Raw genomic sequence first — 21,449 nt, 5'->3', positions numbered from 1 at the left:
CAACTGCCACATTACTCACCTTTGCATTCAAATCACCCATCACTATAACCCGGTCTCGTGCATCAAAACCGCTAACACACTCATTTAGCTGCTCCCAAAACACTTGCCTCTCATGATCTTTCTTCTCATGCCCAGGTGCATATGCACCAATAATCACCCACCTCTCTCCATCAACTTTCAATTTTACCCATATTAATCGAGAATTTACTTTCTTACATTCTATCACATACTCCCACAACTCCTGTTTCAGGAGTATTGCTACTCCTTCCCTTGCTCTTGTCCTCTCACTAACCCCTGACTTCACTCCCCAGACATTTCCAAACCACTCTTCCCCTTTACCCTTGAGCTTCGTTTCACTCAGAGCCAAAACATCCAGGTTCCTTTCCTCAAACATACTACCTATCTCTCCTTTTTTCACATCTTGGTTACATCCACACACATTTAGGCACCCCACTCTAAGCCTTCGAGGAGGATGATCACTCCCCGCGTGACTCCTTCTTCTGTTTCCCATTTTAGAAAGTTAATACAAGGAGGGGAGGATTTCCGGCCCCCCGCTCCCGTCCCCTCTAGTCGCTTTCTACGACATATGTATGTATATCAACATATACATACATATACATACACATACACAGACATTACATACATACACATGTACAGATTCATACTTGCTTGCCTTCATCCAATGCTGTCGCTACCCCACCCCAGAGGAAAACAGCATCGCTGTCCCCTGCTTCAGTGAGGTAGTGCCAAGAATACAGACAAAAAGGCCACATTCGTTCACACTCAGTCTCTAGCTGTCATGTGTAATGCACCGAAACCTAAGCTCCTTATCCACATCCAGGCCCCACAGACCTTTCCATGGTTTACCCCAGATGCTTCACATGCCCTGGGAATAGGGGGAGAAATGATACTTCCCACGTGTTCCCCGCGTGTCGTAGAAGGTGACTAAAAGGGCGGGAATGGGAGCTGGAACCACCTCCCCCCTTGTAATTAAATTTCTAAAAAGGGAAACAGAAGGAGTCAATCAGGGAGTGCTCATCCTCCTCAAAGGCTCAGATTGGGGTGTCTGAATGTGTGTTGATGTAACCAAGATGAAAAGAAAGGAGTAGAAAGTGATATGTGGATGTATGAGAAAAGATAGTGAGTGATGGACTGAGGAAGTTGGATTGCTAGTGAAATAAAAAAAGGGAGGTGTATGAATTGTATCTGTCGAGAAGGACTGTAAGTGTCTAGGAGATGAGGTTGGATGAACTACAGTGAGAACAAGAAAATATTTTGGAGAACAAGTAGATTACAATGAAGGGAGCAGATATTAAAAGTAGTAACAGGCAAAGAAATGATAGAATAGGGATAACGTAAGCATTTGGAGGATTGTCAAATGTGTTGATGGTCATGGATGTGGTGTGAAATGATAGAAGAGGGATAAAGTAAGCATTTGGAGGATTGTCAAATGTGTTGATGGTCATGGATGTGGTGCGTTTTGAGGAAGGTGGCATGTGGAATTAGAGTCATGACAAATACTATTGTATGATGAAAAGACAGGAGATAGTGAAAGCCTTGTTTAAGATGAAGAGTGGCAAAGTGATGAGTGGATGTGATTGCAGTGGAGTTTTTTGAGAAAGGGGATAACAGAGTTGTTGACTGGTTAGTCAGGTTGCTCGATATTTGCAAAGCCCAGGGTGTGGTGACTGAGAACTGGCAGAATACATGTATAGTACCCATATGTAAAAGCAAGGGGGGACAAAAGTGAATGCTTGAATGTCATAGGCATAAGTCTGTTGGGTTGATCTGGTAAGTGTATGGGAGAATGGTGACTGAAAGGATGGTGGCATGCACAGAAAATATGACTCGGGAGGGGCACTGTGGCTTCAGGAGAGAAAAAGAATATGTGGACTAGGTGCTTACTTTTAAGGATTTGTGAGAGACACACATGGAGAAAGAGTAAAATTGTATATGGCACTTATGGATCTGGAGAAATTATATAATAATGTTGACAATATTGACAGGAAGCCTTGTGGAAGGTGCCGCTTATATATGGCATAAATGGAAAGTAAGTGTATGCAGTGAGCAGGAAGGCTTGTGCACAGGTAAGAAGGAGGATGAGTGGTTCATGGTGAAGATGGGACTTCATTATAGATGTGTCATGTCATTTGTGTTTCATTCTGTTTTGGATGGGTTGATGAGGAAGGTCAGTGCAAGTGTTACAGTGAGAGGCAGGTCTGAGATATGCTGCAAGAAGGGAGCATGGGAGGTGATTTGGTTGCTCTTTGCAGATGAGTTGGTTTGTGTAGCTAACCTCAGAGAGAAACTCCAGAAGCAGGTGACTGAGTTTAGTAGTGTGTAAAAGGAGAAATTTAAGAGAAATTGTTGATAAAAGTAAGGTTAATGAGGAGCAACAGGGAGGTAAGACAGGATTCTCTGAATGAAAGTTTAAATAGGGAGGACTTGAAGGAAATTGAGTGCTTAGATACATGGGAGTGAAGTTTGAATAGGGAGGACCTAGAGGAAGTGGAGTGCTTATGTATGTGGGAGTGAATGTGGCACCAGGGGGGCTTCTGTATGTGTTTGGGGGGAAGAAAGGTGGAAAAACTTGTGTGCATTAAGAAGCATGTGGAAGAGAGGTTAATGTTTGTTAAAGCAAATATGGATATGTTTAAAGGTACAGAGATCCCTGCATTGTTGTGTAAATGTCTTGAGTTTTGAATGGAAAAGAAAGGAGGTGGACATACTGGAAATGAAGAGCTTAAGGACAATTTGTAGCATTAAGGGGATTGATCATGCAAGGAAAGAGAAAAAAGAGGTATGAGTGGTAGAATGTGCAGTTTGATCAAGAACACTGACTAGGATGTGCTGAAATGATTTGGATATTTGGAAAGGACGAGTGAAAATAGACTGATGAAGAGTATCCATGGTGCAGAAACAGGAGGAGGGGTAGACCTTGATGGAGATGGAAAGATTTATTAAAGAAGGCAATGGGGTGTTCAGTACTGAATATTTAAGAGAGAAAGAGGTTTGTAGGGATGTTATGTACTAGATCAAAGAGGTATATAGAGATACCATGCCGTCAGTAGGCTGAACTAGGCATAAGAAGTCAAGAAAAACCATGGAGCTGGCTTTAGGTACATTGTACTTTACATGTAGAAAGTGGATGTGTGCAAATTAGTTGATTGTTCACTTTTTCTGGTGCTCCCATGCTAATGCTAGGGAGGCAGTTTTATAAGAAATAGTAGATATTAGGTTATTATGCAAGGGGTGAGACCAATGCCCTGTCATATTTTATGATTTTCATAACAGTAGAGTATCCTCCTTAGGGCATGATATTACTTACACACTTTTAAGTATCTATGAAATATCATGAACACTTGTTAGGTATTGGTCACTTGGAATTTTGAGGTGTTTGATGATCATTCACACTTTTACCTGCAATTGTTTAGGATTCCTTGCAGACATATAATAAATTCTCTGACAATGCTTGTTTCCATTAAGTGCAATTAAGAGAGGATTTTAGGTATTTGAATTGCAGCTTATCAGCATTTGACTGTAGAATCTGTATGTTAACATAATGCATTGATACATCTTGATACCCATTATGTTCTCTTGTAAAGCTCTAAAAACCATATGTCTGTCATCAGCAAGATATGCATACACATGACAAAAATGCTGCAGTTGCTCTTAATGCATGCAAAAATGTAATTATGTGTCATGAAAGGTAGAGTATCAAAATACTGGTGGAGGACTTTGCTGTCTTGAGGCAAAAAAATTTCTCTTGGAACTTAACTTCAAATATGTAATGGGAGGTTTCACTCACTGGAATTCCATTTATCAAACAACTATACAAGATCATATATGATTTGCTATGCCAGGGATATCTGTATTTGAGATCAGCCAACCAGGGATGTAGTGTATGCAGCTCAAATTAGGAAGATAATCCCATCATTAAAGTTGATTTCTGTTGTCTTTTATGTCTGGCAAATCCACTTGACATTCTTTTCTTATAAAATGTTACTCTGAGAATTTTTGCTTTTTCACTTATACCTCAAGAGGAGAATAGTTTCTGATTTGATACTTTAGACTTCCCCCATCTTAATTTAGTGTGGTACAGCTACATTGGTAAAGGGCAAATGAAGGATTTGCTTTTATGCTTGTGAAAAGGATGTTCTTGAGCCAAACTCCTCATTTGCCCTTCACCCATCATATGCTTTACATGCCTTCCAAGCAAAAACTTGTTTAGCCATATGATAACCTTTAAGGGTATGTAACTAGTAGTATAAACAGCTGAGTTGAGGAATACAGCAGTGGGACACCATGGATAGGGCATGGAGGTACATTTTTATTAGTGATTGAAGTAGTGTTTTTGAGTAGTTTTGCTACAGCGCCCTTCAGGACACATTAGTGTTGTTTTTGTGTTCATAATATATGACTGGAGTTTTTGTCATGAGTTTGCTAATCTCACTAGTAGTAGCTATATGGCTTCATTGGCTTTACAGAACTCCATAAGTGAGGCAAGTTAAAATTCTAGTTGAAAAGCATGCTTTTCATTAGTTCAGTGCTGGTTTCTTGTAGTTTATGACATACAGTCAAGATGTCATTCTTTTTTCTTTTCTGCTATGGGTTCTTTCACTACCATAAATTTGAAAATTTTTTCATAGCCTAAAGAGTAACCATTTATGATATTTTCTTTGAATCATAGGTTCACAGAAAGTATTATGCAACATTCATAGTAGAATTTTGCATCCAGTAAAATAATACATGTAGTACATTTTTTATTTATATGCTTTTTCATTAGCTAATAGCATGAGAAGTGGTGTAGCATTTTTTAGGTCATTGATTTTGCTTAAAAGATATTGTAGGACTTTTAGTGACTTCTCGGATATTTGCTACATGAAATTTTTTTGTGTTTTGATTCACCTTTAGTGTTGATGTAGCCAATATTGTTAGGGCCACACATAGTACATCTGAGAAGAGCTGTGTTACATAAGAATAAAGGTTTGCTTATATTTAAGTGTATACACCATGGTGAAGGGATGATGTAATTACATAGCTTAAGGAACACAGTTTGATTTTGTAAATGAGAAGAATCATTGAGATGCTAAAAAGTGAAGCAAGTGTTATGTTTTTACAGCTTAAGGAATAGTGTAGTATGCTGCAGTTGAACATAATTGATAGGATATTACACACAGTTGAAGTTGTTGGCAACGATTATGCCAAGGTCAAAGAAATCCATAGTTACCAGAGAGGTTACCTTTTATAATGAGTAGCTGATGATATATTATGTGTTATCTTTATCTCAGTCATGTTTACAGTATATTGATTATATACAGCAAATACCAGATCTACCTTATGCTGGGTGCTTTGTGCGAAAATTGCAACTTAACAGTGAAATTATTATAGGAGCTGTGATAGCCTTTGTATTGATATCGATTTACAGTTATACATAATTTTTTTTATTATGAAATGAACATGTTTAAAACAATACTTTTTTTTTACCTCTGACAGAAGGAATACATAATTATTGAATCTTATGATGTGTTGGAAATGAGATGTTTGAGGACAATATGTGGTGTAAGGTGGTTTGATAGAGTAAGTAATGAAAGGTTGAGAGAGATGTGTGGTAATAAAGAGTGTGGTTGAGAGAGCAGAAGAGGGTGTTTTGAAATGGTTTGGTCACATGGAGAGAATGAGTGAGGAAAGATTGACCAAGAGGATATATGTGTCAGAGGTGGAGGGAACGAGGAGAAGTGGGAGACCAAATTGGAGGTGGACAGATGGAGTGAAAAAGATTTTAAGCGATCGGGGCTTGAACATGCAGGAGGGTGAAAGGCGTGCAAGGAATAGAGTGAATTGGAACGATGTGGTATACTGGGGTTGACTTGCTGTCAATGGATTGAACCAGGGCGTGTGAAGCGTCTGGGGTAAACCATGGAAATTTGTGTGGGGCCTGGATGTGGAAAGGGAGCTGTGGTTTCGGTGCATTATACATGACAGCTAGAGACTGAGTGTGAATGAATGTGGCCTTTGTTGTCTTTCCTAGTGCTATCTAGCGTGCATGCAGGGGGAGGGGGTTGTTATTTCATATGTGGCGGTGTGGCAATGGGAATGAATAAAGGCAGCAAGTATGAATTCTGAACGTGTATATATGTATGTCTGTGTATGTATATATATGTATACGTTGAAATGTATGGGTATGTATATGTGCGTGTGTGGACGTGTATGTATATACATGTGTGTGTGGGTAGGTTGTGCCATTTTTTCATCTGTTTCCTTGCACTAACTCGCTAACGCGGGAGACAGCAACAAAGTATGAGTAAATAAATATGATTTATCCAAAAATACTGTCTTTTTGTCATTGTTTGAACATTTCATCTCTTTCATATTAGGATCATTCATGAAGAATCTCAGCTTGATGTAAACATGCTTATACATTTGACTCATGCCTATTATGTATAGATTCTGCTTCTTTTACCTCAACAAACTCTTTATTTTATGTGTTCATAATTGCCCCAGGACCTCTGTCTTGAAAGGCTCCTGCTTTACTCCAGACTGCTTTTCCAGGAGCTCCTGCAGCTTTAAAGGGTGTGCTGCTTCCAGTAGCAGGGAAATGATGGACTCCTTTGGAGTGAGAAGTTTTTGATGAGACTACTTTTTTCAATAGACAATTATGTAGCCTCACTGAAGGTGACTTTTCACATGTAGTGTAGCCACAGGCAGGCCCTAAAAGTACCTTTTATGAAGCTTTCTTAACTACTAGTTCATTACAATAATATATATGAAACAGCAGTGGGAAAGAGAGGAATGGATACTGTTTTTCTGGGTTTTGCAAAAGGATTTGACAAAGAATGTTGTAAAATGAGACATCAAGGAAAATTAGGAGATTGGATACAAATGGAACCATATTTGACAGTGAAGATAAGCTTTTGAATGTCCTGCAGTTAATAGTAACTTTAATTCTTGATTTTGATATCAGACATAAAGATGTAAGAGAGAGAATATAATCATGTGTTTCACAGATGATATGAGTTTAAGTAAAAAAGTGGAAAATGAAGATGACTAAGAAAAATTGCGGAGATCTGTGTACTGTATACGAATAGGCAGAAGAAAACCTAATGGAAATTAACCCCCTAATGTTCGATGAAGTTATCCTTTCCAAATCCCAAAATTCAGGCTTTGTCAAGTTTTCAAAATAGGTATTTAACCTTACAATATTCATATAACAATAAAAAAAACTTAAAAGACAAGACACTAGAAAGTGTGAGAGCTTGCTGGACTATTATAATTCATTTTACCTACACCAAAGTATTTTGTAATGATTGTTATTATGTTTTATCCTGAACAATAAATAATTTCATATTATAGTCTGTGTGATTCACTGATGATTTTTTCGTAACAAAACTATAAGTCAGTGAAATTACCAGCCACACCATTCAGATGCAAAGTTGTCAAGGTCAGGCAGGAGCTGGTAACACTGCCTCCACTTATGCTTGAAACCCTTTTCCTGCCTCATTGTGGTTTATTTCTGAAAGAATCAGTGTCCATAAAATCATTCTCCACACAATCCCAAGACAGATTATCAAATAATCCATGCTCTTCTCTTTTTTTATGTTATGAGGCTCCGGTCATGGACAAAAGTCCACATCAAGACCAGGCCTTAATTGTAATGTAGAAAGGTTGATGAAAGGGAAAAAGGAGAGACAGGAGAAAGTATATACAAATTTTGGAGGAAGTGAAAAACCCGTCTTTTGAAATGTGCCTGGTCATAGTTATTAGGAAAATCATGAAAGGGTAGGGAGTTCCAAAGCTTCAAGATGTAGGGAAGGAAACAGTTATCGAAACAGCCCATCCTTGATTTGCCAGCAGTCACACAATAATCATGTGATGCAGCAGCTTGCTGCATAATGCAAGGTCTAGCTAGAGGTAGGGGCAAACAAGTAGCCAGCTCTTAGGGGCATAAACCAAAGTAATACCTATAAAAGAGGGAACGTGAACCAATATTGCAGCATCGGGCAAGCAGGTCAAGTTTAGAATTTAGTCTGGGAGAGTTTATAACTTGAACTGCACTCAACTCAACTCTGTCAAATAAGGATGCAGAGCTAGAGCCACCATAGATCTGAAAGCAATACTCCATACAAGGATGGGTCAGTCCTTTGTATGAATGGAGCAACTGTAAGGAAGAAAAGAAATTTCAACATCTAAACAGGACACCCACATTCTTAGATGCAAACTAGCTATTTTCATAAAGTGGGGTGTCCAAGATAGATTGGATGTTATAGTGATACCAAGTATGTTCCCTGAGTCAACAGGTGGAATTACAGAACTGTCTAAGGCAAGGGAATGATTATGAGGAATTCTTGATAGCTCTCTACCTGGCTCTCTAAATCTAGCTAAAATCTGCTCAATATCCCCCAGAAAATTCATGAAACTGTGCCATCTTCCACCTCCCAGTCTTGGTACACAGGCTTGAAATGCAGCTCAAAACTCAGTTCCCAAACATTCATTTAGAGGCATTGCTCAGCCTCCATAATTATCTGTGGAGGCATTAAGGGGTTAATGAGGGTTAATTTGAAGACACAAATTTTACTCTTGCATACAAGGGCCGTACAGCAAAAGAAAAAAATGAATTAAATGTAAAGGATTTGGAAAGTATATAAACAAAAAAACTTGAATTCAAGGAAACACATTGTTAAGGTAACTTTCAAACCTAAATATGGGTGGTATGATATTGAGAACTAGTGTCTACAAAAAAACCTTGGCCACTTCCTCATATATTTTCAAAGGGGGTCACACTTATATTTTAGTACTTTGTCACCTTGATTACCATATGCTGACACCTAGGCATGGAATTGAAAAGGTTCCTGAAGTATTCCAGCTCCACGTTTTGGGTCCATCGGGTCTAAATCTTGTAAATGAGACAAGGCACTGATGAGGTGTTGGAGTAGGCATCTGCCTGATTGTGCATTCTGAGAGCCCAATGTACCCAGAAATCTCATGTGTACTCACATTTTCTTGCTTCCAAGTGAGAATTTGGGCTTTCTTCTCCATAGAAAGGTAAGAGCCAACCATCTTGAAGCACAGATAGAAGAAATACAATACCCAGAAGTGAAATTCGTAAAATGAAGTGGCAGCCAGGAAGAGTAAAGAAAAGACATTCTCCCCTCAAGATAGCCTGAGGCACACTGATGTGGGTTGCTGTTGCTCACACCATTAGAAACACTAGTTTCAGCATCCAGATGTACAATGATTTCACCCTGAGAGCATCATATGCTTGTACTTACAATAAACCTTAGCATGTGTATTGCTTTTTGTGGACACTGTATCACAACAAAAGATGGAATCATAATGATTTTTTAATATATATATATATAAATATTTATTTTTCATTTATTTTGCTTTGTTGCTGTCACCCGTGTTAGCGAGCTAGCGCAAGGAAACAGACGAAAGAATGGCCCAACCCACCCACATACACATGTATATACATACACGTCCACACACGCAAATATACATACCTATACATCTCAACGTATACATATATATACACACACAGACATATACATATATACACATGTACGTAGTTCATACTGTCTGCCTTTATTCATTCCCATCGCCACCCCGCCACACATGAAATAACAACCCCCTTCCCCCACATGTGTGCAAGGTAGTGCTAGGAAAAGACAACAAAGACCACATTCGTTCACACTCAGTCTCTAGCTGTCATCCAATAATGCACCAAAACCACAGCTCCCTTTCCACATCCAGGCCCCACACAGCTTTCCATGGTTTACCCCAGATACTTCACATGCCCTGGTTCAATCCACTACAGCATGTCGATCCCGGTATACCACATCGTTCCAATTCACTCTATTCCTTGCACGCCTTTAACCCTCCTGCATGTTCAGGCCCCGATCACTCAAAATCTTTTTCACTCCATCTTTCCACCTCCAATTTGGTCTCCCACTTCTCCTCATTCCCTCCACCTCTGACACATATATCCTCTTGGTCAATCTTTCCTCACTCATTCTCTCCATGTGACCAAACCATTTCAAAACACCCTCTTCTGCTCTCTCAACCACACTTTTCCCATTACCACACATCTCTCTTGCCCTTTCATTACTTACTCGATCAAACCACCTCACACCACATACTGTCCTCAAACATCTCATTTCCAGCACATCCACCCTCCTCCGCACAACTCTATCCATAGCCCATGCCTCGCAACCATATAACATTGTTGGAACCACTATTCCTTCAAACATACCCATTTTTGCTTTTCAAGATAATGTTCTTGACTTCCACACATTTTTCAATGCTCCCAGAACTTTCGCCCCCTCCCCCACCCTATGATTCACTTCTGCTTCCATGGTTCCATCCGCTGCCAAATCCACTCTGTTTCCTGGTGCTACCTCACTGATGCAGGAAACGGCACTCAGGTATAATGATGTGGATAGGGAGCTGTGGTTTTGATGCATTACACATGACTGCTAGAGACTGAGTGTGAATGAATGTGGCCTTTTTTGTCTTGTTTTCCTGGTGCTACCTCAACACTTTACAAGCAAAATTGATGGACTGGAGCATATTAACTTGTGAGTGATTGAAAGAACTTGAACTTTACAGGCAAGAACAAAGGAGAGAAAGATACATGATAATTTATACTAGGCAGCAAACAGAAGACATAGAGAGCAATGTTTTAAACTAACAGCATCTTGGCAAAGAGATACAATAATTAAATCAGATGTAATACCAGAGAACACACTACAAAGATACCAGATAAGGAGATATAAATGCCCATTGAGGAAACTGGAATGTTCATTTAATGCAACATCAGGAGAACCGAGAAACATACATGGAGTGACTACAAAAACATTCAAAAGATTTGACTCATGGTTGACAACCATACTAGAAGATCCTTAAACAGATAATTACACCATAGTAGAACAGCACTGTACAGTGAGCAAGACTTGTAGTAAGAAGAAGAGTGATGTTTTAGAGAAATAATGTTATCCTACAAGCAAGACAAGTGGAAAGCAAATGGCAAAATCTCATCCTGTGTACTCATAGGTAGGTAGGTACTCTCTTTTGCCATGGGTACTTATAGATTGGTAGGTACACTCTTGTTATCAATACTTTCAATTATTTGTAGGTACTCTCCCTCCAATCTTTCTGTTTCTTCATCTCTCCTTTCCCTTCTTCCGTCCTTCCTTCTCTGTTTTAACTGTCTGCTACTCTTCTTACATCAAACTGTTTCCTTCTGTGGGTCAGAATTCATTTGAGTGATGTGTCACAGGTTCCAGGATGGCTGTAATTGAAGTTCCCCGTCAGTATGGGTATTGTGTGTTGGTGGCTACTGGCTCCTCCTTTATGTTACTGTGGAAAGCCATGAAGGTAAGATGTATTTACTGTTATATTCAATGTTAGAGTATATTGTATGATGAACACATTTCTAGAATGGGTTCCTGATTAAACTCAACTTAAATTCTTCAGTCATGGCTGGTTTTTCAGATCATTTGATTGTGTCTGAATAGTCTCAAGTCAGCACTTACCTCATGGTTATTAGACTTCATTCTTATATATGAGCATTTAAATGTGATAGCTTCCATGCTGTTTGTGAGTAATGTGACTGTTAATAGAGCATATGCTGCCACATTTGTGGTTAATATTCAGCCATTCTGTGATAGAAGTACTAAGTTGATAAAAAACTGTATTGTTGCAGGTGGGTCATTTGCGCAGACGATTGAACTTCAAGTACCCAGCAGTGTATAGCCCGGATAACAATCTCTTTAACTGTTATCAAAGAGCACACCAGAGCACGTACGTTGGTAATTTAGTAGTCTTTTATAAACTGAGCATGCATCTTCATTCTTTTATCATAACTGAATATCCTGTCTAGACTAAGAGATCTGAATATATTTGATTATGTAGACCATGGAAGTGATAGTAGCAGAACCAATTTAGAATAGATAATTTAAACTCCAAAATTGATATTTATCCAATTCACGTGTTCAGATTTTCCTGCTGCGTATGTGCATTACCTGAGTTTCTGTAAGTGGGCTATCTCATGTTGCCCTTCAGTGTTATTTGCACATCATGTTATGATGATGGCATTAATTGTTTGCATATTTGGAATATGGGATTCTGATTATGCTTAAATGGGTGTGGTCATTTCATCAGTAACAAAAGTGAACTACAGAGAGAGAGAGAGAGAGAGAGAGAGAGAGAGAGAGAGAGAGAGAGAGAGAGAGAGAGAGAGAGAGAGAGGCATAATAGCAGAGCACTCTTAATGCATCACAAATTATGTGTTAAAGGGAGCAGGATACTTGTCAGCTGCGTTAAAGTAAACATTTGTGATATTGAATCATAATCTGATAAAAAGGTTGAAAGTGTTCTTTATAATTATAACTAACCTTTTTCGTTCTTGACATTTTCATATTATTTCTTTGTTTTACAGTCTTGAAACTTATCCAACATTTCTCATGTTGTTGTTGTTGGGAGGTCTTCACAACCCAGTGGTCAGTGCTGTGGGAGGAGCTATTTGGTGTGCTGGTCGTGTTATCTTTGCATTAGGTTACTACACAGGAGGTATGACTTTGTTTTCAGTCATTTGGGACTGTGAATTAATGGTCTTGACATAGTTTTTAAAGATATAATCTTATTTAGTATATGTATAGTAAAGGCATTTTATTGAAGACAAAGCTTTCGTATTTATTAAGAGAGGATGATGTTATGTCTTGGTTGAAATTTCAATTATTTTTATGTTTAACTATATGTATAGATGTGAAATATCAGTTTTTCTGGTCGGACCTAACAACTTAAACTAGACTACCATGGACTTTGTCAGCCTTTCCTACACCACAAACCCTACATAGCCATACAGTAAGAGCAGTAGAGATGGATGCCCTTTGTAGTGTAATGGAAAGTTAGGAAACAGAGTAGAGAATGAAGATTTAAGAAGGGTGCGTGGCATGCAGAAGCTGTTAGAAAGACATTTGAATGAAAACCTTTTTGAAATGTGATAGCGAGGTAGGATCTTTGGTGCAGGAAAGGCTGGTGAAGAGGGTCCATAGTGGTTTGGTTTAAGTTTGAGGTACACTGATAGAGATGAAAAACTGCAGAGTGAATTGTTAAAGGCTAGATGTATTTTGGAGAAAGATGCCAGCAGAATGACTACTGTAATGTGTAGGGAAAGTATTTTCTTTGTGAAAGTAGAAGTATGAACAAAGATGCCAGTATCATATTGTAAATCAATAATAGATGGATAAATAAATAGAGAGGTAAACAGATAGATAAAGGTGTGGTGGAGAAAAATTATCCTTTTGTCAACATGTACATAACCTAACTTTTTCTGTGGTAAATAAAACAATCGAAAGAATACAATGACCATATTTCTGTATTTTCTCTTTCATTTTCAGTAACTTAATTTAATTTATTTCAATTTTTTTGTAGATCCCAGAAAACGTACGCGTGGCAACTTTGGTTTCTGTGGATTGATTGCCATGCTATACTGCACAGGGCGCTTAGCCACAGGCTTGCTTGGATGGTTTTGAACTTCATACTTGCATCTTCTGATATACATCCTGATATTGGTGCTTCATCTGTACAATTATATTGTATCTCACAAAAGTGTACCTAACCACAGAGTGTAAGTTGTAATGAATTGTGGTGTGTAGATACCTGTTTTATGTGAATGACCAGATATTTCAAATGTATACTTTTGGATATTTTACTAAATATACTTAGATGTAAGGGGATATGTATAGTAAACTTTTTATTTATTGAAAGTCCATGAAATAAAAAAAATTTTACTTTTTGACATGAAAAGCATTGGGATTATAACCATATGTTACAGGTAACATAAGAAGTTAAAAAAGAAATTATGTCAGCCAGACTCCCTGTTTATGTAAGGGGTGAAACAGCACCTATTAATACAGATCAGAAATTAACATGTGAGCAGGGGAAGATTAAGGAGCTAAAGGGCCTCAGGCTGAAGCTTTTGTAGGCCTCTCATTTTGCATACTATTCCTTTATTTATTATGATTTCCCAAGGACCTCTCTCAGAAAGGGTCCTGTTGTTACCCAGGACCCTTTTTCTAGGGATACTTTGAGCTCCAAGGCTGTGCTGCACTCAGTAGCAGGGACAGAATGGGAAGTGAAGTGAGAAGTTCATTGATGAGATGTACTCTCTTGTCACCTGCAGATATACAGCCTTGCCAAAGATAACTTTCTACTTGCAGTGTAACCTCAGTTGGGCAATATTGTAACTCCAATTAATCCTTTTGGTGCACAGCTGATTTTTAGCATCCCAGTGTGCAAAAAGCAACTTTTTTATGAAAACATGAAAGAATACGTAGTCATTTTTCTGAAGACTGAAGGCTCACTTACTCCTTGTTAAAACATTATCTACCATATTGGCCATACATATGTATGCAAGTAACATACATAAACTTTAACATAATGGATGAAGGCAAGCATGTATGACTATGAACATGTGTATATATATGTATATGTCTGTGTATGGATATGTATGTATATGTGTGTGTATGGGCATTTATGTATATATGTGTATGGATGGGCAGTTATTCATCTCTTTCCTGGCCCTACCTCGCTGATGCAGGAAATAGTAATCAAGTACAATAAGTAATAAATGAACAATAAAAAAATTTTGTTATATTATAAGGTGCAGACAAATGATCAAAACCATTGTTTTTTCTTATGAATTAAGAGTAAGTCATTTGTAGTATTGGGAAAGTATATTATTTACTGGATTGGCCAATCAAAGTTAGGGTGATGCAGCATTGGGTGCTATAAGTGAGGTTGGTTGCTACAGAGTCACCAGAAAAGGTGCATAATCACCCATCTTGGCCATTAGTGGGTTTCTAATGCTCCCAGGTGGCCTCGGAGACTCATTCTGTTTTGGGTTATCATTTATGGCCAGCCAACAGAGTGCAAAATTGAATTTTGTGGCAGGAAATTGTGTAGACTGACATTCATAGCACCTGCTATGTAACAGTAGTCTTACGTCTATGACACTGAGAGGATACAGGAATCATCAGGTGTTATGATATGCTTGACAAAAGAACATTTATTTTACAAGAAATATACCCAATATACCTGTACATTACAACAAAAGATAATTTGCAGTATTTCCTTGCTGTAAGTTTGTTTATACAGTAAAATGTCAAGAGATATATCCATTGGAACTACTTGTACCGTGCAATTACTGTATATACTCATGTATAATTCGAGATTTTAAGACCAAATTTTTATGCTAAAAATTGGGGGTCAGCCTATAAATGGGTAACAGTTTCATTTTGTGTTGAAATCCCTGCACGATGGGAAGGGCTAGGAGCAATTTTTAGCTTCAGACATGAAAATATCTACTAGTTAATGCCAGTAAACATGGAAATGTTAAATATATACCAATTAGTAATGAAAAGCTGTGCAGTGCCTTCAGCAGATGAAGCTCACCAACATACAGTAAGCTACCTTACCATACAATGTGCTTTCAGTAATTTATGTCGATATTTCACACTTAATATAATAATCCATCTCAATCTCATATTGTTTACAACAAAATACAACACACCACCAGTTGCTGAGTGTTGGCACAGTTGCCAGGGCAAATCTACATCGTCATCATGATCACAGTGAGCCCAAAGTGGCCAAATGCATGGTAAGTTATGGTATGGTAGTACAGAATGATGTGAAACAAAGTATTCATTTTTAAAAGTTTATTTATAGATACATCAATTTTTGTTCATTGAATTTGAAACATCTGTATTTCTTAATTGAATATGAAACAAAAGTATGATGTCATATTTTGGAATATTTTCATTAAAATCCATCAGTCATTTATCTTGTGATCGTCTTTGGCACCAAACAGCTCCACCCAGTCCTCTTCATGAACAGCATCATCTTATGGATCAACACCATCATCAGCCATAGTATCATCATTACTTTCATCCTCAATCACACTGTCAATAGCCTCATAATTGCACAACTAGTCATCTTCTATTCCACCAGTAGCATTCAAAATCCCATATTTCTTAAAAGAATTCACACAGTTTCTGGTCTGATTGTATCCCAGGCCTCTGCAATCCATTCACATAATGTTGCTAATGATGGAGCTTGGATGTTCCCTCCCTTTGTGTATATCTTATCTCCTTCCATCATCCAGTTGTTCCACTTCACTCTCATCGCATCTTTGAATGGTTTGTGTATGGAAACATCCAGTGGTTGGACAAAACTTGTTAATCTACCAGGAATTGCAGCTATATCAGTATTTTCCTTCCCAATCCCAGCAGTAACACTGTCAACAAGATGTGAGTGAAATATGTCCCACGCAAGAAAACTTTTTTCTTTGCGCAGTGCCCCTAGTCGAAAGTTCCAGACTTTTTTTCTGCCATATTTGTATGCCACCTTCATCCTTCCATCCTTTATCATGCACCTGGATGATTATACATTTTGGAAACTTTTACATTGGATTTTTTTCTTTTTTTCAATATTACCATTGGTATCAGCTTTGTGCCATCAGCCATACATGATAGCACAACAGTGAATCGATTTTTTATGTCCATTAGTTTTAACTAAAACTGTTTTTTCACCAACTTTATTCGCTTTTGACTAACTGGCATATGAAAATTTATGGGCATTTTGTCCATGTTTCCAATACACAAAAGTCTATATGCATTTTTTTTCCAATGTTTGATTATGAACCTTTGAAATTCAGTAACCTTGTCATCAAGTTCTTGTGTAGGACACTGTGATATTTTTGTTCTCTGTCTCTATACAAAATCATTTCTTTTCATAAATCTTGTGCACCAACCATGACTCGCCTTAAAATCTGTGATGCCTAATTTCCTTACAAGTTTCAAGGTGAAGATTCAGTCAGATATCAGTCATACAAAAAGGCTGTATGAATTTTTAATTATAAAATGTTGATTAATGTCCATAGGGTCTATCCTTCTAGACCTCTTCATTCAAGATACCAGGTTTGACCTTTTGCATAACTACCATATTTGGTTTAATATACAATTACATCTTGGGGATAGACCTGTGGCAGGAGCATGTGATACTTCCATGGATGGTGAATTTTGTTTATGGATGTTGTTTGCTGGTGGCAGATTTGGATGAGAAACTGCTAAGTTAGTGTCTGAGTTTGGGAGAGTGTGTGAAAGGATAAGCTTGAAAGTACATAAGAATAGAAGCAAGATTATAAGGTTTAGCAGTGGAAAGAGACAGGTGAGTTGGGGTGAAAGTTTGAATGGAAAAAAAAATTGGAGGAAGTGAAGTGTTTTAGTTACCCGGGAATGGACATGGCAATGAATGAAGCAATGGACACTGAGGTGAGCCATAGGGTGGGTGAGGGGTGAAGGTTGTGGAGTATCACAGACAATCTCATAGATACTGATTGTGCACAACAGCAGTCTCATAGCAAATTGGGCAGTACAGACAGTCCCATTCATCACTATTAGTAGTATCATAGTCACCATAACCCCATAATAATATAGTCACCATCCTACTCCATCACTAGTATCATAGTTGCCAATCTACACCATCACCAGTTTTGTAGTTACCATCCATTACCTTCACGATTCATTATTATCACCAGTATAACCATTCATCATCAACAGTATCATGGTCACTATCTATCACCATCAGTATCACTATCACTAGTGTCACTGTCGATCATCATCACCAGTATCAGTGTCACCATTCATTATCATCCATCATCATCATCCCCAGTATCAAAGTCACCATCCATCACCATCATCAATATCAGACATCATCCATCACTATTACCAGTATCATAGTCATCATCCATCGCCATCATCAGTATCATAGACACCAGCCATCACTATCGCCCATTTCGCAGTCACCATCATCACTGTTATCAGTATCATTATCACCATGCGTCATAATCCATCACCAGTATCAGCATTATTGTGCGTTACTGTTTTGTTCATCATACCTTCCATAATAATGTTCGTTATCTGCATGAGCCAGTGTTGGTGTATGCGTTATTACCTGTTAATTATTACGTTATTTTTAGACTACGAGGATAACTGACAACTGATGAGCGTCTGTGTCCAGGACAACGTGTCATGTTACATTAGTCATCATGATATACTTTTTGATTAATGGAACATTAATCCCTGATAAAGAATTAAGGATATGCAAACAGCGTTACAAGATAGTCACTGATAAGATTTTCCTTTTTAAGTATTTATATACTTCAAATACTCTTTTTTTTTTTTTAAGAATTACATGATTTGCAATATTTTCATCCAGAGAGAGAGAGAGAGAGAGAGAGAGAGAGAGAGAGAGAGAGAGAGAGAGAGAGAGAGAGAATACTGCCATGTCCTTCCTGAGTGTTATGAAAAGCGATTTAGAAGGGCATGAGCGCGGAGAGAGAGAGAGAGAGAGTACTGCCATGTCCTTCCTGAGTGTTATGAAAAGCGATTTAGAAGGGCATGAGCGCGGAGAGAGAGAGAGAGAGAGAGAGAGAGAGAGAGAGAGAGAGAGAGAGAGAGAGAGAGAAATCCTCTCCTCCCATACTATTACTTCCTAAAAGTAGGAACAAAAGAATGTTGAAAAAAAAAGACGCTACCTCCGTAAGGCAAGACTCGCTCACACATACACAAACACATGGTTAATTTAGAGCATACATAATTTAAGAAGTTGTATGATAGTACAGAGTGTTCAAGAGATGAGGCTCTGCGAATGTAAAAATCCATTCCCATGTACAACAAATGGCAAAGCACATACACACACACAAACACACAATTTAAGTAATTTTAGAATAAAGTGTATGGTACACAGTGAAAGAAGACCAATATGAATATTATCTAGCTGGAATTATGTTGCAGGAATCTGTATGTGAGAAGGACTTGGATGTAGACATCAACTTTAACCTGTTGCCGGAGTCCCACATTAGGAGATTAGAAAAGGAGACAAGTATTAGCATTCAACAATGGATAAGGATATATTCAATGAGCTGTTCATATCCTACATAAGGTCAAGACTATAATATGGTTCTCAAGTTTGGTCACCGCACGTAAAGAAGCGGTCAGGTAGCAGAGGTTCAGAAGATAAAGATGGGGCTGTATCACAAGGAGTAATACTTCTCTTTCTTGACTTTCCTCCCTCATCCTGGTCTCTGGCATCACTTTCTGGTCTGGTCTCTGGCATCACTTTCTAGTCTGGTCTCCAAAATCACTCTCTGGTCTGGCCCCAATGAGGCAGTTACCTATTAAGTTCATCGACTCTAAATCACAGATTCTTTCTATGTCCCTCTCTCTACCCCACCACTATTTTCCAATCTTTGATAGCTCTGTATTAACTTTTTACGAAGTAAACGTACCTGTTACTATTGTTACATCTACAGTATCCTACAAAAAACCCTCATTAAATAAAACAAAATGCAGACATTTTGTTTACATACCTAGAATTCTTTACTGAACACTGGCTCCAGTCATTCAGTGGGTCGATTTGTTCTTTTGCACATTGCTCTTATATCCAGAACGCTTCTGCCTCGAAGTAATCAACTGACCGAGTGCAGCGCTGCAGCATCCTGCTTATCACCCCATGTCAGACCACATACCCGTAGCTCCCCTCTCACACACTGCTCGGATTTTCCTTTGACCCTCTTCTATAGATAATGCCATGATTTCTCCCACTGAGCTGCTGTCTGCTTGCTTGATCCGTGCACAAGGTCACACAGTCCTCTGCTGGCCACTGCATCACATGAATATCGTATGGCTCTAGGGCAATATAGATCAACCATGAGTGTTGCGAATAAATGGGTTAAGCTAAATGAATGACATTGTAAATGTGAGTGATACACAAAAGTTTCAAAAGTTTTGTGATTGTAGATAAAGGTTAAATGACGGAGCCCCACGAGTATAAAACTCCCTCCCTGTACAATACATATGGGTAGTCACATATACGTGATTACATTACTTATGCTCATGTCAGTTCAAAGAAATCACATGCAAAGCAAGTACTTCCATGTTACCAAGCAGCTAGTTTTACGTCACCAAGTAGGGGCATGTCACCAAGGTAGGTTCATATGTCATCAGGTAATCCCAGACAAGTAGATTCGTCACTAGGTAATGCCAGGTAGCCTTAGATGCTAAATACGTCATTAGGTAGCCCCACACAGATAGTTACGTCACTAGGTAATCGCAAACAGGTTACTACGTCGCTAGGTAGTCCTCAGATGGGTAGATACGTCTCAAGATAATCCCAGAACGGTTAAGTCACCAAGTACCTCCACACAGGTAGTTACGTCACCAGGTAACCCCACAAAGGTATTTATGTCACCAGGTAGCCCCAAACAGGCACTTACGTCACAAGGCAGCTTCTCGCGTCACCGTCGTGTCAAGGAGCCCCGAGCCTTCCACGTTAGCCTCAGCACATTCAATAAAATCCACGTTACATCACCAGGTTTGACCTCGCGGGCTTTTACAAACGCCGGGTTTGACCCCGCGGGCTCTATAAACAACAGCTTTCAAGCCTGCGGCCTGTCATAAACCACGCCATAAGCAGTCTCCTGCCTTACGCTTCCCTCATAAATCGATCAGAGGGCCTCATTGCCAGTGGCAGGGATAGAGAAGCGCCTGTAAATGAGACTTAAATGTGTTGAGAGGTAAGATAACATTACGGTGTGCGGTGTTATAACAGGACGAAAGAACTGCATTGTAAAGTAATAAACAGCGTGTCATATCCACGTGGTACTGTTGCTATGATCACACGTTTTATGTGTAATTCCGAATTGCCATTTTCTGTGTGGTTATGAGTAGGTTGGCTACGTCTGTCATTAGTGGCAATGTGTAGGTACATTTCTCGTATGTCTGCTCTTTTTTTCTTCTTGACACTGGAGGCTCCAGTCATGGACAAAAGTCGACATCAAGACCTGGCCTTAATTGAAGTATAAAGAGGTTCGTGAAAGGGGAAAAAAAAGGAAAAGGAAAAGTTTTTACGAGTTTTAGAGGAAGTGAAAAGCCTGTCTTTTCAAAAAGCACTGAGTTTGATATATTTGAAATTCTGCTAATTTTGCGATATCTATCTTGCTGACCTTGTAACAACGAAAAACCTTAATTTTCCTCGATGTTGTGAAGAGCTAGTGGTGTGGACAGGGTCCAGCCTACCTGTGTCAGCGCACCCAAGCCTACTATATTTGATCTTGAAATTACGTTTTGCAATGTCTCGAGAACTGTGGTAGAAACAGACCCCAGCTTGCAGGGTGCATTTCCTGTACTTTGTTTTATGTGATAAGGGTAGAATTCCCAGGCCAGAGGGGGCAGGGGGGGGGATTTTGTGTTCAAGATGACTTAAAAGCGTCTCTGAATATCTTCATAAAATTGAAAATACTTGTGTTTGGATTGAGATGAAGAAAGTGGCGAATGAAGTGTTTTATATCAATTAATGATTTGCGTAATTAAGACTTTATCCCGGAGTTT

The 21,449-nt window shown here is 38.7% G+C and overlaps 1 protein-coding gene across 3 annotated transcripts in view; it reads left to right on the top strand.

Moving 5' to 3' along the window:
* LOC139753651 (glutathione S-transferase 3, mitochondrial-like) overlaps positions 1 to 13,738 on the top strand; it is a 34,019-nt gene extending 20,281 nt beyond the window's left edge. For all 3 annotated transcript variants that reach the window (XM_071670271.1, XM_071670270.1, XM_071670272.1), the window contains exons 2-5: positions 11,276 to 11,373; positions 11,702 to 11,799; positions 12,437 to 12,567; positions 13,432 to 13,738. In XM_071670271.1, coding sequence (XP_071526372.1) covers positions 11,284 to 11,373; positions 11,702 to 11,799; positions 12,437 to 12,567; positions 13,432 to 13,532 — 420 coding nt within the window. In that variant the 5' untranslated portion in view covers positions 11,276 to 11,283 and the 3' untranslated portion in view covers positions 13,533 to 13,738. The remainder of the gene's footprint in view (positions 1 to 11,275; positions 11,374 to 11,701; positions 11,800 to 12,436; positions 12,568 to 13,431) is intronic.
* Positions 13,739 to 21,449: the final 7,711 nt, after the last annotated feature.

This window comes from Panulirus ornatus, chromosome 15, assembly GCF_036320965.1.
Source record: "Panulirus ornatus isolate Po-2019 chromosome 15, ASM3632096v1, whole genome shotgun sequence".
NCBI classification, from domain to species: Eukaryota; Metazoa; Arthropoda; class Malacostraca; order Decapoda; family Palinuridae; genus Panulirus; species Panulirus ornatus.
This window is presented reverse-complemented; position numbering and strand designations above follow the sequence as displayed.